The 12,942-nt window shown below is 41.9% G+C and overlaps 1 protein-coding gene across 3 annotated transcripts; it reads left to right on the top strand.

The window, feature by feature from the left end:
- Nucleotides 1–785: 785 nt before the first annotated feature.
- On the top strand, nucleotides 786–11,281 carry raver1 (ribonucleoprotein, PTB-binding 1). 3 transcript variants are annotated; one of them, XM_078269648.1, is made up of 15 exons: nucleotides 786–1,192; nucleotides 2,146–2,212; nucleotides 3,566–4,035; nucleotides 5,001–5,192; nucleotides 5,288–5,408; nucleotides 5,494–5,594; nucleotides 5,716–5,787; nucleotides 6,140–6,218; nucleotides 6,491–6,693; nucleotides 6,798–6,879; nucleotides 7,661–7,803; nucleotides 7,992–8,066; nucleotides 8,148–8,282; nucleotides 8,454–8,519; nucleotides 9,478–11,281. In XM_078269648.1, the coding sequence occupies exons 1-15, from the start codon at nucleotides 866–868 to the stop codon at nucleotides 9,622–9,624; spliced, it is 2,280 nt and encodes a 759-aa protein (XP_078125774.1). In that variant the 5' UTR covers nucleotides 786–865; the 3' UTR covers nucleotides 9,625–11,281. The 3 variants fall into 3 exon arrangements, with proteins under 3 accessions (XP_078125774.1, XP_078125776.1, XP_078125775.1); XM_078269650.1 differs by lacking the exon at nucleotides 5,716–5,787 and having other exon boundaries at nucleotides 787–1,192; XM_078269649.1 differs by lacking the exon at nucleotides 5,716–5,787 and having other exon boundaries at nucleotides 787–1,192; nucleotides 6,137–6,218.
- Nucleotides 11,282–12,942: the final 1,661 nt, after the last annotated feature.

Here is a 12,942-nt window from a genome sequence, read left to right as displayed (position 1 = left end):
GTAACACTGCATCACGCACGGTATAAAAGAATAGTCTATAGAGTGTTGCAACCATCAGCTAGTGCATACTATGGTGCATTACGGGAACATAAGACTGCCTGTCTCCTAACCAGCCAACCAACACACTTAACAGCGGGCATTAAGAAGTTTAAAAAAAAAAATTATCCAGGAAAAATATGAAAATCTACGTATGTATGTATACTACATACATAAACCAATATCTTAAATTTATAATTGAAAACAAACAGTAACTGCACTAACACGAGTAAGAAACTGATGCATATGGCTGGATGCATTTATTAAAGTGATTTTTTTGTACGGCAACACCTGATTCTGATATAGGCCTATAGAAATACTTAATTGATTACTTAATTTACTTTATTCGATATAGGTTATTATGTTCTTTAACATGTTGTGTTCCCTGTGTTGACCCTATTCATTTATTAGTCACGATTATCGTGATGTTATCCAAGATTGTTAAACAATGATTTAAACATCTTTATAGAGCAAACATTTATATCTGATCCAGCCAAGAAATGCAAGACTGTTCTTACTGTAGCATAGACTTTTAAGACAAATATAACTGATTTTAAATGTGTGTTTTTACTGGGCAGAAATGGGTGTAGCTAATTCCAATTTAAGAGGAATCCCTATCTAGCAATCCAGCAATCATCTAGTTTTGAACAGAAAACAAGAAGCAAACGTGGCCCCGCCCCGCCCTCGATTACGTCGTAGTCATGGAGAATGCGTCCTCTATTGTCCAATGAGAAGCGGCGCTGGGGCCATGTGTGTATTGTTTAAACTGCTCAAATCGGGGACCTCGGGGTGAGTTTTCAGACCGATAAAACTTCCACCAAACTGAGTGATGGCGGCCGTCGTGTCTGTTAGCACAGCTGCCAGGGATGAAAGCACAGACACAGGGCTCAGTTTCGCCCCTCGTCCACATCACGAAAATGACGACCTCGCTGCGGATCACGAAAACTGGATGTCCGGAGAACCGGGCCGGTATCCCGAACTCGAACGCGGCGAAGAGGACTCAACCTCGGAACGCGAGTGTCAGCGGAGGGTCGACGAGGACTTGACATCACTGAGCCCCGAAGAGATTGAGAGCCGCTTAGAGAGAACTCGCCGGGAGTTTTACAACCGTAGAAAAATCATCATAAAAAATCTACCCTCCGACGTTAGCAATCAGGTATGAATAAAAAGTACTAACAAATTTGGAGGTTCAAACTATTGGATTATTGATTAATTGACGGGGTCGTTTGGCTAACGTTAGCCTAGCTCCAATTTGCTTTGCCATGCTACCTATGTTAGCCTGCTAGCCATTTAACTCGTTAGCTGTTTTTAAGTTTGATGCGATATTTTGCTTTATTGAATCTGCAACTGGTTTATTTAAAAGGGAACACACAGTTAGCTAACTGGCAGCCACGGAATACCATTAGTATTGTTTTAATTCGTTTGGCGTTGTTAGGACAATTTCCAGGTGGTCAGATAACTGTCAATATTTGTCATCTGTGGCCTGTATGACCTGCCAGGCATTCCGGCCTCGTAGGTAACCATTTGATATTCGAGATTTTTTTTCTTTCACTATTCAAGCTTTCAAGCCACATTGTCGGTGATTATACTCCCCTTTATGGGAGTTACAGGTGCGCTGGGACTTTTTCATCAGCCCATCTGTTGTTAAAGCTGGCGTTTGGTTGCATCGACCAGCCAGTGATTTACTCATGATGCCACATTTGGAACGTGCCTGACTCGTGGGGAGCGGTGCGCCTGCGGGCGGTACCATTGTTCACAGAGGGAGGGGGGGGGTTGTGGGAGTTCGAGATGTGAGTTGCAGTATAACAAAAGGTGGAAGGTGTGGAGACAAAACGTTTCAGAAAATGCTAGACAGCATCGCCATTCGTTTGTGAATGGTCAAAAGCAGCACAGAACAATTTTTCCTATAACAATGAGTCAGGTTATTAACCTATCACCTCTTCACAGGTGCAACTTGTTGCTAGTTTACCAGAGGACATGAATGAGTTAATTATGTGATGACCAAAAGCTACAACTTAGAAAGTCAAACATGTTATGTGTGAGAACCTGGGAAAAGTTTTCTAGTCATGTAAATGTCTGGATGTAATGATTGTCTTTTCTTATTTACAGGAGGTTCATGAGCTGTTGGGCAACTATGACTTGAAGTACTGCTTTGTTGACAAATACAAGGGCACAGGTTGGTCTATCTGCTTGTCCATCATGTTAGGCATTGCATGTTCAGTTTACAGGAGTAAATGATCTATCACAGATAATCTAAAAAAAGTTAATAACAGAACAGCAGACAAACTTTATACTTGTCGCATAAACAACGGTTTTAGAGCAGTGCACTATTTGCTAAAATCTTGATATGGACATTTCTCCACAATTTGAAGGGCTTTGTTCATAAAAAGGAAAAGGTTCTTAACTTTAAGGAAAATATTGAATAAAAGGAACAAAAAGCTTCTGAATCACATTTTTGTATCAGTACTTTAGTTAATTTGTATTTCATCACTAGTGGTGACAAAATAGTTTGTCTTTCACTAAATTACACTACTAATTGTACCTCAGTTGTGCTGGTATGTATTCGAGGTATGACTGTAGTCTGTATAGTACACAACAGTGTGCTAACTCTTAGCAGCACTAGCAGAGATGGCAAGCTAGTTAGTTTGCTAGCAAGAAAGGTCATCTGGCTAGCTAACATTTTTCCAGTGAGTCTTTTTCCACAAGTGAGTTCTGTAGCAGCTATTTGGAAATGAATCTACGGTGGACAAAATGGCTTGACAAAATTGGAAATTGAAGAAATAATGCCAACATGTTCCAAAATAGAGCTAGCAACCATGCATGCGAAGCTTCATTTACATAGCACATGTAATTCATTACTTGTGCTGTTCTTATGTCATGCATATTGTCAGTTACCGATCTATTTAGTTGACAAACGGAACTTGCTTGTCACAAAGTCATCAATTTGTATGCATCAAGACAACCAGTTTCTGCAATTAAAACACAAAAATAATCAGTGTTAAATTATCCTTAGGGGGAGAATCAACCTTGTATGCCCCAAAATGTGACCTGCGTCTCAAATCAGGGGAATTGCTTTTTTAAAGATGGTCTAAGTGCATGAAAGATCAGCTTACAATTAGAAGTGTCGAAGTCGATTAGTCAGCAAGAACTGACTAAAACAAAACAAACAGCGGCTTAGTGGCTAATAATGGCCAGAAGTAATGCAGGTCTGGATGTGACTTTTTAGCTATCAACATGATGCTCAGTCAGATAAAATGCCTTTTGGTTCTTGTCAACCACGATGACACCCATTGTAGTCTCAATAGGGAAATGTTGCAGTGACATGAAAGCTGGGTGTGTGGTGATATTGTGCCACCAGTGTTGCCTTTTATCAGACATGCTAAAAGAGAAATGGTGTCACTAACCAGGTTTGCCCCTGCTGTGTATAAAAAAATATTTCTCTTAATGCTAACTGAGCAAATGTCACTCCCTCACTTAACACCAAATTGTGTTTGTCTCCCTTCCTCTCTCTATCCCCTATCACCCTCAGCATTTGTGACACTGCTGAATGGGGAACAGGCGCAGTGTGCCATCAAAGATTTCCACCAGCATGTGCTACGGGACAGGGAGATCTCGGTTCAGCTGCAGCCAACAGACTCGCTGCTGTGCATCGCCAACTTGCCCCGCGCTTTTACCCAGCAGCAGTTTGAGGAGTTGGTGCGGCCCTTTGGTAACTTGGAGCGCTGCTTTCTGGTGTACAGCGCCGTAACAGGGCATTCCAAGGGCTATGGCTTTGTGGAGTACATGAAGAAGGACTCGGCTGCCAGGGCCAAGTCGGAGCTATTGGGCAAGCAGCTGGGCTCCCGCATGCTGTATGTCCACTGGACTGAAGTGGGCTCCCTCACGTATCCACTCCTGCACTCTAAATGCCTGTGCGTGGACCGCCTGCCCCCAAACCTGCTGACAGCCCAAGACCTCCGCAATGCCCTGACTGACACCCATGCGCCAGTCTTCTGCCAGGTCAAATTCACCACACACAAACACACTGCTACTTGTGCTGCACACTGCTACAAATCAATATGATTTCAGAAGTGTACATTATCTAGATTGTATTTTACGCCAAGAATGATTAATGTTGTGAAGGATTCCAGATGACGGGAACACTTTTGTAAAATTGTATTCCATATTTGATCTTTCTGTACTAACCTTTACCCCAGTTTTCCTGTGGCAACTCAAAGTTTCTATAGCAATGAACATTGCTGGTTTCTATGGCGATAACCACCTGACTCCCCCAGGTGGTGTCATTCAGCAGGCTTTTCTGGAACGAGGGGGGGTGTGTCCTTTTTAGCACGGCGTGCGTAGTTGTACTTTTCTGCTGGTTCTAGGTTTTTTTTAGGATTGTAGCAAATGTAGTGATTTAAGGATCATGGGGTCAGTTTAGGTGGGTGTGGCAAGATTACAACTGACCTGGTTATGAACTATTGAAACCTGGTGATATTAATTCATGAGGCCACATCAAACTTTTCTCACAGGAAATAAAATGGTGGATGGTTTAAAGACTAAAGACTCATCCACTGCAAATGAGTCACAATTAAGAATTTATGTTCTAATATCTGTTAATCAGTTATGGTCATTTTTCTTGCTGCATCTAACATTGAGTTTTTTGGACTTGGAGGAACACTAAATCAGCTAAGGCTTAAATGAGAGGCTGTTACGGGAGTCACACCATTATCAATTAACGTAACCCAGACATTTTTTTTCTTGTTTGAGCAGTGATTCTGGTACATTTCATTGGTTTTACAGGACATTTTCAAAATAAATGTGCTTTTAGATAGATGATGCACTCGTATGTGCTGAACGTGCAGTATGTAAGTAAAAATAGCCAATCAGCTCATACCTTGTTACTGTATTTATTGGCAGCAGAACTTTCGGCCAATTGTGTGTCTTGTGAAATTAGAAAGACTCTTCCCGCCCCCTCTCTACAGTTGGCTCAGGGACAAGATGGAAGTTTCCGGCGGTTTGCGATGTTGGAGTTTGCCTCAGCTGAGATGTCCGAGGAGGCACAGCGACTCACTGATGGCAGACTGCTGGGCGGGACACACATCAGGGTGTCCTTCTGTGCCCCTGGCCCTCCTGGAAGAAGCATGTTGGCTGCTCTGATTGCTGCCCAAACCATGGTATTTAAGTCAGATTGATGCACTGTATTTACAAGTCGATTATTTTTGTCTCTGCTTTTGTGCTGATTGCCTGACTTGTGGCCCCTCCCTTCAAGGCTGTGAATAGGGGTAAAGGTCTCCTCCCTGATCCCACAGCCATGCAGATACTTACAGGCCTCAATAACCCCGCCACCCTAAAGATGCTGCTCAACCCACTGTCACAGGGACCCAAGCAAGGTGAGGAGTTCTCGCTAGCTCTTAATCAATGCCTTAATTCGTAGTTAGTTTTGGTGCTGTGGATCCTGATCCTCTTTGTGTGCAGGCCTCCTCGGGGCAGCCCCTACAATGCCCCTGCTGGCCAACCCCGCCCTCTCCGCCGCTCTGCTCCAGCTGCTCCTTCAGAACCAGGCCAAGGCGCAGCAGGTACTGCTGCCTTTTCTCTGACATGTGCCTCCTTGCCGCTCAGCCTGTTTTGATTCATCCTCTCCTACTCATACACCCTTTTTCCCCCCCCACTCTCTGCTCTTTCCCTCTTTACTATTAGCAAGCCTTTCTGGGAAATCATCTTCTCTGGGCTCAGGTGCTGCACAATAAAGAAAACCCTCTAGTGCCTTGTGTGAGTGATAATGGTGTTTGTGTTTGGCTATCTGTGTGTGAGGTGGTGGTGAAGCTAGATGGATTCTGGTCCTTTTTTTTTTTTTTGATAAACTTGCTAGGAAACTGGTTTTGTTTTTTTCTGTGTGCGGTGTACTTTGAGTGGTGCTGAGTGATGTGGTAGGTGTACTCCATTGTGTACTAAAAGTATAAATACCCACTCTGCAAGGACATAATTTCATGTGTGGTGAGTAAGCCTCGGTGCAGATTAAGTTTGCTTGTGTAGTGCAGCAGTTTTTCACCGCTCAAGTGTTGCAGCCAGGCTGTGTGACCCTCTAGTGACACTGAACTCTGCTCTCTCATTTGGCCAGCAGGCAGGACTCATTGGGGAGAATCCCCTGGCTTCTTTGCCCGTCCAGCAGGGAGTCCATCTGCTCGGAGACCTGCCCCAAGGTATGGCATCCGCCGACTCCAGCCGTAGCTCCTTGAGCCACAAACTGCATGGTTTTTTTTTTTGCTTATGATGCTAAACCTCTGTATTCCTCTTTGCCTGTTAATCAGGGATATTCTTCTTTACCTTGGCCATTATATTGTCACAATGCAACATACGTCTTAATGTTATGTAGTAGAATCATATAGCTCTAAAATATAACATGTATGTTTACGTTCATTGAAGATTACAATAATTTTAATTTACAACCATTCCTCTTATTTAATTCCCCTAGGTGGTGGTGTCCCAGGTCTTGGTCTACAGACAGATCCTCTGGCCCCCCTAAAGCAAATGCCACTTGGCAGAGCCCTAGCAAGAGAGCAGGAGTCTCCCACAGCAGCGTGTACCTTCCCCCAGACTTCCTCTCCCACTCTGCAGGGCATCTCCATGTCCCTGATGGGTGGCGTGATGGGAGCAGATGGTCTCACAGCTCAAGGGGTGAGGTCCCAAGTAATTTCAATGTTTTCTGCCTCTTGTATTCTTGTCCAGCTTTTTATCAAAGGGTAAATGGTAAAAAAATTACCTTTTACCCTCCTTTTCAGGTATCCATACTAGGAGATCCTCCCAAAGATGTGAACCATCCCCAGAGTGCCTTCCTCGGTGTCAGCAATGTTTTCCCCTCAGGTGAGGTGCTTTTTTTTTTTTTTTTAAAAAACACTGGGGTTCTGATTTTTCTGCTTTGCGTTCTGTTGTTTGCTGCATCAACTTGGGTAAATACCCACAGGGTCTTTAAAGTATTAATGCACTGAATTTAATATTGTCAAAATAAGGTATTTAAAAAAAAAAAAAAAAAAAGGATTAATTTTGTTTACTTTTTTCTTTCTTCCTGGTCCTTTCATTAAAGGACAAGAAAAACAATTTTATATTAAATACTGTAACGTCATAACGATACAATGTTTGTGTGTTACGTTACATTTCACTCATGTAGCTCATCAGATGAATCCACAATATGAGTGGGTTAAGTCGATTCCAGGCAATAACTGTGAGGCCCAATGCTGTTTGTGCTGAAAATCTTTCACGATGGGACTTATGTCTTTCGACTCCCATATGAAGAGCGGAAACAGCCTGCCAGCAGCAGGCGCCTATAGCACAGTTCTGTTCACCGCATAGCTCTTAAACAGCAATGCATAAAAACTGCCACTGTGGTTACTTCTAGCAATACTGAAGAAATTGCATCGTCTATAGTGCAGCCTGTGAACCTGCAAGGGTAAATTATGATTTTCGAGGGGCTTACAATCCACACTGACTTTCCATTATAACCTTCTTACTTTTGCCAGTATGGCTGTGATTTGGCATTGCCGTTCATTTATAAGTAGTATTAAAAAGGTCTTAAATTTATCTTGGCGAACCCTGATGCTAAAATGTATTCCAGCATGTAATGTCTGTCCATCCTCCCCTACTCCAGGAGGAAGCTGCAGACCTCACCCCTATAGGAAGAGGCCTACACTAAGTAATGTGTCCAACCAGCACACACACCAGAGCATTCAGCCAAATTACAACCTGCGCTACCAGGATTCCTACAGCCCAGAATATCCTCCTCTACACCAGGTAACCACCAGGTTCCCACTGCTCTGTTAATGAAAAGACCCATTTTAGAAAGTTTGACACAAATGGCTGCAGCTTTCCTAGATGTCATGGTGACCTGATGACATTTACAGTGTAGCAGCTGATTGCTGCTCTTTTAGTAGCCTATATGATGTGAGCTGGTCTGATGCCCACCTGGTGTTTCTCCTCAGGATCCTCTGGCCCACTTGTATGAACAGCAGGAGAACCTTGATACTGGAGCCTTGGCAGGATTTGGTCAGCAGCAGGTAGTGTACAGTCAACCGTTTGAAGACTGCGTGAGCATGGTTTCAATGTTAGATTACTATACTAACGGTTTGTTTCTGCAGCTCTCTCGTCACCCCGACTACAGTGAGCGGTTTTCACACTACAGTTATCCTCCCAGCCAACCCATGTCCTCATACTTCAGCTCAGGGCCTGAGGCCCCCAGTAACGGTAGCCTCCCCACCACCCTTCTCAACAGGGTAAGCCTCACGCTTTGGACTTTGTTTTTTTTAAAGTAAGCTTTGGTTTGGTTTCAAACTGTTAGGTTAGGGTCCACGAATAATCCCATGTGCAGTAATTAATGTTATGCTGTGTGTGTGTGCATGAGCCTCAGAAGTCTAGGTCACTGAAAGTTGGTTGTTTGTCCTCAGGCTGTGGGAATGCCTCCTGTGAGCCACACCACCAACTACCCCCCAGGCCTGGGGGATGCTGTGAAGGTAATTTAGACACTTTCTTGTTATTTATATATTTAAAAAAAAAAAAAAAAAAAAAAACACTATTTAAGCAATATTACACCAGAGGGTTTGATTTAACAACATTATGCGCCTTGGTCCTATAAAACCCTTGAGTGTAATATTGCGATTGTACAACAACAGTTACCAACTAAATAAGTTATAATCATTGTATTCCTATTGTGGGACAATTCGCTCTCAAAAAAATTAAAAAGCAACCGCCGATTTCCAGTGCCTCCCTGTTAAGCACTGGTCAGTCTACTTAAGCTAACATTAGCTTTGTAACAGATCTTGGAATTTTCCAAATAACTACTGCACATAAAAACACCAAACTGCTTTGCTAACTTAATCTGGTTATAACTAATATCTCCTGAGGAAAACATATTTTTTCCATGGATAGATTTAGCTACTATACGTCCAAACTTCATTATTGCCGGGTCAGTGGCATCCAAACAATTCCAGTAACAGTTAACTCCAGAGTGTTGTAAAAAATGTTGTTTCATCTTATGATTCACTTCTCTTCCAACCATTCATCAAAACTAAGTCTGCACTATTAATCAAAATTAACAAAACAATCCGTTGTATCAATATTGTAGGCGAATGTTACTTAATCAATAATGTTAAACATACATGTGGCACAGTGAATCCTTAACTGTATCTGTGGATGGCAGTTAGTGACTACCTATAGGTTAGTACGCCTAGCCGTGTTTTTTTTGTTTTTTGTTTTTCTTTTCCTCACAAATAGGCTGATTTTATATTTGCTAATATGTTGGATTCATGTAAAGATTAAAATTTTGTAAACACTTTAAAACAATTAACAATTTGGAGGCCCCCCTGCAGTAACTCTGAGGACCCCCTAGGGGCCCTAGCCCCTAGAGTTGAAGCTCTCTGTTTTAGACCAAGCTGCTGTGTTTTTGACTTTTGTTTTTTTAACTAATTGTAGACTCCCATTGGTAGCCACAAGCGTGTGTTCTCCCGGTTGATCCCATCTCCAGAGCCGAGCCCTGAGGGCAGCTACGTGGGCCAGCACTCCCAGGGCCTTGGTGGCCATTATGCAGATTCCTACCTTAAGCGAAAGCGTATATTCTAACTACAGCTGAATGGCTTCTTGCTGTAGGAGTAGCCATTTAACAGCCAGGACACAATGGCATCCTCTGGGTTTCTTCCAATGAACTTTATGGCGTGGTGGTCCTTGGACTTGTCTCCTGTGTACTCCTGTGAGTGACCCCTGGAGGGCGCCGGGGGAGTGCAGCCTGTTGCTATCTGGACAGTTGTGTCACTCCATGGAAATTCTTGGTATTTTTTTTCTGTTTGTGTGTATATATGATTTTAGTGTGTTGGTAATTTAAGTTTTTACTTTTCCTCTTTTATTTTGACTTTTAATTTCCTGTTGAAAAACTTGTACAGTGAGAAAAAAAAAAAATGGTTAATTAGCAAACAGAAGTACTTTCTTTTAAGCTTTTTTTTTTTTCATTCCTGTGTTGAGTGTGGTGTATCAGCAGAGCTACAGATAGTTTGGCCAGTTTTCAATGGCAGCAATAGGCTGCTTTTTATAATGTTTGACATCCCGCTAAAGTGATACTGTCCACAATTTCAGGCAAAGGGACTTGCATAGTATTAAGACAAGCTTTACTTGAAAGGCTCTAGTTTTTTAAATGGCCTTCCTAAATTCCATGTAAAAAGTTCAGTAGTTTGTGTAATGAGATGGGTGTTTTTTGTTTCCACAGGGTTGTATATTTTGCTGTATGACTATTTCCACATTCAGGCCTCTCCTCATTGGTTAACATGCAGCTTTCCATCCACCAATGACAGCTGTATGTACCTGCCTGTGTATTTTGACGGTGAAGCTTTTTACCATTCTGGCATATTTTCTCGAGCCTTTAACTTTTCCACGTTGTTTGTCTATTGATTCACACCCTCCAACTTGTTTACGGAGTCTGTTCTCTGCACTGGTTGATGCACTTGGGAGGTCACGATCCAAATCTGTTCTCACCTCCTAGAAGATGCCATTTTCAAGTCTACTCTCACACATGTCCAGGAGTTGAATATTTTCTGTTTATGTGAGCATTATGTTTTGCTAAGTTTAAATTTTGAATGTCTTAAAAGTCCAAACACCACACCTCGATGGTTGGGTTGGGTGGGTGGATGGGGCGGTGGACATGAGCTGTGTGCCATCTCTCGAGTCTGGGGAGGTACTAATGGAAGCTAGTGGCAGGTGATTGGTCAGTGACATGACTATCCTTGTTTTTCTTTTTTATAATTATCTGGTTGACAGTTTGATTGTGAAAACCCATTACCTCTGACTTCTGCTAGGAAATGCAGCTACACTTGAGCCTTAACAGTGTTTTCTGTGACATCATCCTGCCCTGTGTTGGCTTCCATCTACATTTACCATTTCTGTTATTTGCTGTGTAAATAGTTAAGCTTGATCATTTTCCTGAGTCCAATTTTTGTTTTGTTTTCTTTAATCTTTTTTTGTTTTCTTTAATCAAACCTGCCTCTGGTCTGGTGTTTTGAATGAATTTGCTGCTCCTCGTGTTATTTTTGTTTGCCTGTATGCTTGACAGCTGGTGTGACCAAGAGTGGCGCCACAGCGGTCCGCTCATGTTGTGTATGGACCAAGAGATGCAGCCGTACTGTATGATGATCATTCATTTTGATCGATTTGATTCTAACTGCCATCTTCTCATCTGTACCGCCATGGTTGTCTCTGTGTGATGTGAGCAAGTAAATGTTATTTAACACATTGTTGTTAACTCGTCATTGAAAGAAACTTTAGCTCTGTGCTATCTATATATTTGACATTTTTGGGGGTTAACATGAAAATATTTCTGTATTTTTACCCAGAACTTTTTGTTTCTTGAGTTAAGTGGCCCTGTTAACCTATTCGCATGATTTTATTTGACTTGAAACCCAGGATGCAAAAAGACTTAAATTGTCGATGTGCTAAATTCACAGAGAACCTTTTCAAAACTTGAAAATGTAAAATTACAATCGATGGTAAAACGCAAAATAAATCAGCATGTGGTTTAGAGCAGGATCATTTAAATTGCCTTTATTTGCGTGATCTTTTCATAATGTCCTCTTTTAATAAGGAAAAGTTTACCCTCTGCTGCTGGCATAAAAGTAACAAAAGCATTAGAGTTGTTTTTGTAATACCAAAAAAAAATGTTATAGGCCAACTAATGAAGCCCGCAGCAGTGATCATAATTTTAGCCTGATTATGTAAGTGATGACCGCACGCACAGCCAGCTGATGTTTTGCTTTATTGGCTTGGCAACCAACCATGAAACTAATGCTTCCGAGTACTTGCAGAAGGAGCTTGAGGAATGGGTGCAGCAGAAAGAAAGCAGGAAGTAAACAAGAGGGAGGATGCATCAAAACATCTGCTGGAAAAAAAAAAAAAATCCTGCTTGTAAACTTCTGAGACTCTTTTATTGCCCAATATGGAGAAACAAAATGGTTGCTAATAACTTCAAAAATGGTGTGTGTGTATAATGCCTAATAATTATCTAATAGTCTGACTTTTCCTGTATACTTGAGTTACAAAATGTTACCATTCAGACCAATCCATGGGTGGCTCTGGTAGTTTCTGTGAGAGTGGTATTGTTGTGCATGTGACCTGGATTAATGTTAAACAAGTTATCACTGAGTGGATGAATTGTGCTGCTTGAATGAATAATTTAATAACAATCTCAGTCAGCAGCTATAAAGACTGATAACAGGCTGCTCAAGAAATAAAAACAACTGAAGGAATGTGTCAAACTAAAGTGAGTGAAGACTGTGTATAGAGAATGTTAACATTCAGGTTTCATTAAAAAACAAAGAATAAACTGAAATGTCAGCTATGCTCTTATTTTCTGTTGGGCAGACCCTGAAGGTAATGGGAGGTCAAACTGAGCTTAAAGTCATCTGGCCAGGTGATTGGCTGTGTGGCAATACTAAGCCCTTTGCATTACTGTGCCGCACCATTCATACGGAGGTGCTGGGGGGGGCAAGAGGCGGTGAACTCTTCCTCTCAGCGGCCATCAGGGTGAACGGTTTTGATTAGCTGTTATTCATGTGGACTTGCTGAGCCTTGAGCTGATGGTGCTTTCCCCTGATGGGCAAGAAACTGCAGTAGCCTACATTTGTCATGAAACTCGTATGTTTGGTCTGTCATAGAATGTCACTTAAAAGAAATAAAACAGAGAAATTCTCCTGTTTTAACACCAATCTGTAAAGGACCATAGAAATGAGAACATTGAGAAGAAATTATGGGGTTGCTTTTTAAATCTACTGGCATTATATTAATGTATTTTTCCCAGCCGCTGGGTTTATTTCTGTGATATTTGTAATGCTTCAGGCACCCTCAAATTATGTTCTCATACCTGCAGCCAGTCTACCCAGAGTTCTCAGAGGGATCCAC

Source organism: Sander vitreus, chromosome 15, assembly GCF_031162955.1.
Source record: "Sander vitreus isolate 19-12246 chromosome 15, sanVit1, whole genome shotgun sequence".
Taxonomy (NCBI): domain Eukaryota; kingdom Metazoa; phylum Chordata; class Actinopteri; order Perciformes; family Percidae; genus Sander; species Sander vitreus.
Note: the sequence above shows the minus strand (reverse complement) of the source record. Positions and strands in the feature narration are given on the sequence as shown.

Excerpts from the sequence above, each read along its gene's own strand:
- raver1 (XM_078269648.1), top strand. The coding sequence starts at position 866 with ATGGCGGCCGTCGTGTCTGTTAGCACAGCTGCCAGGGATGAAAGCACA. Across the intron at positions 7,804-7,991 it reads AATATCCTCCTCTACACCAG|GATCCTCTGGCCCACTTGTA; the intron begins GTAACCACCAGG and ends GTTTCTCCTCAG. Across the intron at positions 8,520-9,477 it reads GCCTGGGGGATGCTGTGAAG|ACTCCCATTGGTAGCCACAA; the intron begins GTAATTTAGACA and ends AACTAATTGTAG.